General features: G+C 37.7%; 1 protein-coding gene across 1 annotated transcript in view; it reads right to left on the bottom strand.

Moving 5' to 3' along the window:
• Positions 1–42: 42 nt before the first annotated feature.
• Positions 43–3,684, bottom strand: part of LOC106883447 (sugar phosphate exchanger 3) — a 32,728-nt gene continuing 29,086 nt past the window's right edge. Inside the window, exons 11-14 of the mRNA XM_052976262.1 lie at positions 3,275–3,385; positions 2,074–2,168; positions 1,299–1,364; positions 43–690 (exon numbers count right to left, since the gene is read on the bottom strand). Of these exons, the coding sequence (XP_052832222.1) occupies positions 511–690; positions 1,299–1,364; positions 2,074–2,168; positions 3,275–3,385 (452 nt within the window). The 3' untranslated portion in view covers positions 43–510. The remainder of the gene's footprint in view (positions 691–1,298; positions 1,365–2,073; positions 2,169–3,274; positions 3,386–3,684) is intronic.

The following is a 3,684-nucleotide window of genomic DNA, read 5'->3' as shown; positions in this document are numbered from 1 at the left end:
TATATATGTATGCATGTATGTATGCATATACACACAAACACATTTATGTACATATACCGACATTATTTACATATATACATTTGTACAAATACATTACATTAATATATACACACACACACACACACATATATATATATATATATATATATATATATATATGTATACACACACATGCATATATTAATAATGAAAATGTATTTTTTTCCTGCATGATGGACATTTAGAACCTTGTGTTTTCCCAATGGATTGAGTTAATTTATGTTTACTCTTTTTTTCTCTTCCCCAATAGATATGATTTATATTTTGATATTTCGTTGTGTTTCTCCCAATCTATTTATCTTTGTGATAGATGTTGTTTGTCTTCATAAATTTTCTTTGCAATTCAAAATATACAGTCATTTTTCATGTACACCCTGTTGTGGATTTGCAATTCTCTTTTTGCCTTTTTTTCTGAGCAGGTGGTTTTTTTTTATTTCATATTTTTCTTTTTTTTGTTTTCGATATTCCTTTTCATGAAATTTCATCATATGAGGGTGGAGGATCACTGTAAGGGGCAGTGTTTCCACTCTCACGAACTGGAGGGTCTATGGATACTTCAGCATCTGGGTTATTGCGTCGCTTACAACACGGCAAAGTTTCTCTTGCATCTCGGACAAACATTGGCATTAGGCAAACGATAGTGAGTACAGTCTGCAAAATACGACGAAATAAAAATGAAATGAATTGGACCAAACACTGGGCATATTTAATGAGACAATTTTTAAAAAAATTTACTTGGCAAAAATTATAGAATGACTTAAAACCTGCAAGTTCCATGGATTGGCACTTATCAAACTGGTTTCAAATTAGGGGGATTACATTTACATAGACTGACAAAAATAATAAATAAAATTCTCACAGGATTGTTCTAGCCACTACTTCCTGAACTAACACCCCTGAGCCATTCTTATCTCTCTCACCTTACTGTCCCCACCAAACTAATATTTGTCATCAAGTCACAACTAATATATAGACTTAAAATATCGGTTGTCCATTCAGAAGAATTTAAATCCTTGTTTCTTGCTTATGAGGAGTTTGACCAAGGTTCTTCCACATTTTGCCTCTAGTAACTCAGCAAACATTTATTCTTGTCTGCTGCAGCATCTCTAAAGTTTCTCCACACATACCTGTCCCTATTCCAGCATTGACAGTGGCAACCTTAAGTTTTGTACCCCTCGGGGAGAAGAGAGTGTCTGGTGATGTCTTGGTTGTGTGGTGTTTATCTATGAAGACGTATATCTTGTCAAAGAGCAACTTACCATGATCACAAACATATAGAAGACACATTCCCAGTTGTATGTGGTCTCAATGTAAGGTAGGGTCACCTGAAATAAACACAAGTTGATATATAAGGGAGGTGAGTGAATGAAAAAACAAGAGAGAGAGAGAGGGAAACAGCGGGTGGGACACTGTAGGCAAATTAACATTTCATAATTAGGATGGCAGTTAGTGTAGTTCTTAAAACTAGCTGAATGATAACCAAGTTATTTTACTAAATTCTTTTGTTATATTTAAAATAATTGAAAGAAACACAGAGTATCTCAAAATAAATACAGAAACGAAAGGATTAAGAAGTATATCCTGCAAGTGATGATTTATGGCAGTGAAACATGGGCTCTCAACACTACCATCATGAATGCCCTCATTGTAGCTGAATGTAAAATAGAACAAATCAAGCTTGGCATCACATTGTGGGACAAGAAAATCAATTGCTGGATTCAACAGCACATGATAGTCAACATCATCAGGAACAAATACAAAAGGGCTAGCCACATCACGTGACTGAAGATCAACAGATGGAGAGTCAGGGAGATGGAATGGACAAGATCAAGAAGCTGACCAAAAACAATACGGCGAGATGATCACACCAACTACTCGGGACTTACATGGCCATGACTGGCCAGAGACAGACAGTAGTGGAAGGAGTTCAGGAAAGGGTTTCTCCAAGAGCGATGAAGACTTGGATATTGGAAGGGACTTTGTACAACAACAGTTCTACAACAATTCCAACAAAAACAATAAAACAACACTCACCTGTCCAATAGCTGCACCAAGACTACCTGTTCCATCAATGATACCTGTCACTGTTGCGAGAGCCCGCTTGCTTTTTGACAATGTCTTCTGCTGTCCTGTTGAGATAAAAAAAAAAAAGGTCAATTCAGACACAACTACAAGCAATATGTTTAGTGGCAGGATTTGAACCACGTTTCTATTACTTATCAGGTGGCTGTGTTAACAATTACATCCCAGAACACCTGTCATTCTCTCATTTCATGTTTGTGTGTGTGTATGTGTGCATGCATGTACATGTGTATGTAGGTGGTTGTGTGTGTGTGTGTGTCTCATTGTCTTGACACAACATGGTAGTTGTAAACAAGTGTCACTATACAAACGCTGTACTTTGATTCCACTCCTCCATGAACATATGTCTGGGGAAATAATCACAATGCTGAGAAACAGGTTTGGTTTGGTTTGGTGACAGGAAGAGCATCCAACCATAGAAAATCTGCTTCAACAGACTCCGTTGACCCATGCAAGCATGGAAAAGTAGGCATGAAAATGATAAGGGGGAGGAGGACAATGACAACGATGATGGTGGTGGTGACAATGGTGATGACAGCAGTGGTGGAGGTGGTGGTGATGATGACTGATGATGATGTTGATGATGATTGGTAAAGGTACCAATACAGGGCATTGGCTAGATGGAGATGGTAGAACATGAAAGATATCTTGCAGCAGACGTTCTCATTGTTAGTGACCTGACAGCAACACCTGTCACAACACCAGTGCCAAGCTGTTTTGACCCTTGTCTCGTCTTTCTCTGGAACAACTTCGATGACATGGAGAGGAGAGGTACAGCTAGTCTTCCACAAAATAAACCTTGATCTATGGAGGTCTTCATGTATGAAGAAAATGCATTAATATTTTATTAAAATATTGTATTAGTAACATGTTTTGCTTATACACTCTGGTATAAACTATAGCTGTATATAAGCATTGCCATAGAAGCAGCATCATTTATCTCCATTTCATAAAAATATGTTTGGTCATAGAGAAATATTACCTTACATAGAAACAGGTAAAGATTGGTGACAGGAGGGTCATCTGATCACAGAAAACTTGCCTCATGCAGGCAGGAAAGAGTGGATGTTAAATGATGATGATGATGATGATGATGATGATGGTGACAGGTAAAAGTACCCTAGTGCCAATTAACAGCGACTAATTAACTTACCTAGATCAGCAGAGATGGCAGCACTAATCAAACTAGCAACACCGCCAATAAATATGCCACAAATCGACAGGATAATTGCATTCGTAGTGATACTGACACTGGTTGGTAGGTCTAAACAAAGTAGAAACAAGCAATGACAGTTAAAATATTTGTTGTAGCAGAATGATAGGGATGTAGCTGCATACACATGTGTGCACACACACACACACACACACACACACGTAAACATTATCGGTTGAACACATGAAGCGTTTAGTAACAGAGTCTTGTAAGTGTCATCCTGGCAATTTTCGAGGTTAGTATATAATTTTCTTTGTCTTCACGTCTAGAATCTGAAAAAATTGGAAGGAAGAACCGGGTACACGTGTCTGTGGAAGGCTCAGCGACTTGCACGTTAATTTCACAAGCAA

The sequence above is a fragment of the Octopus bimaculoides genome, chromosome 24, assembly GCF_001194135.2.
Source record: "Octopus bimaculoides isolate UCB-OBI-ISO-001 chromosome 24, ASM119413v2, whole genome shotgun sequence".
Taxonomy (NCBI): domain Eukaryota; kingdom Metazoa; phylum Mollusca; class Cephalopoda; order Octopoda; family Octopodidae; genus Octopus; species Octopus bimaculoides.
This window is presented reverse-complemented; position numbering and strand designations above follow the sequence as displayed.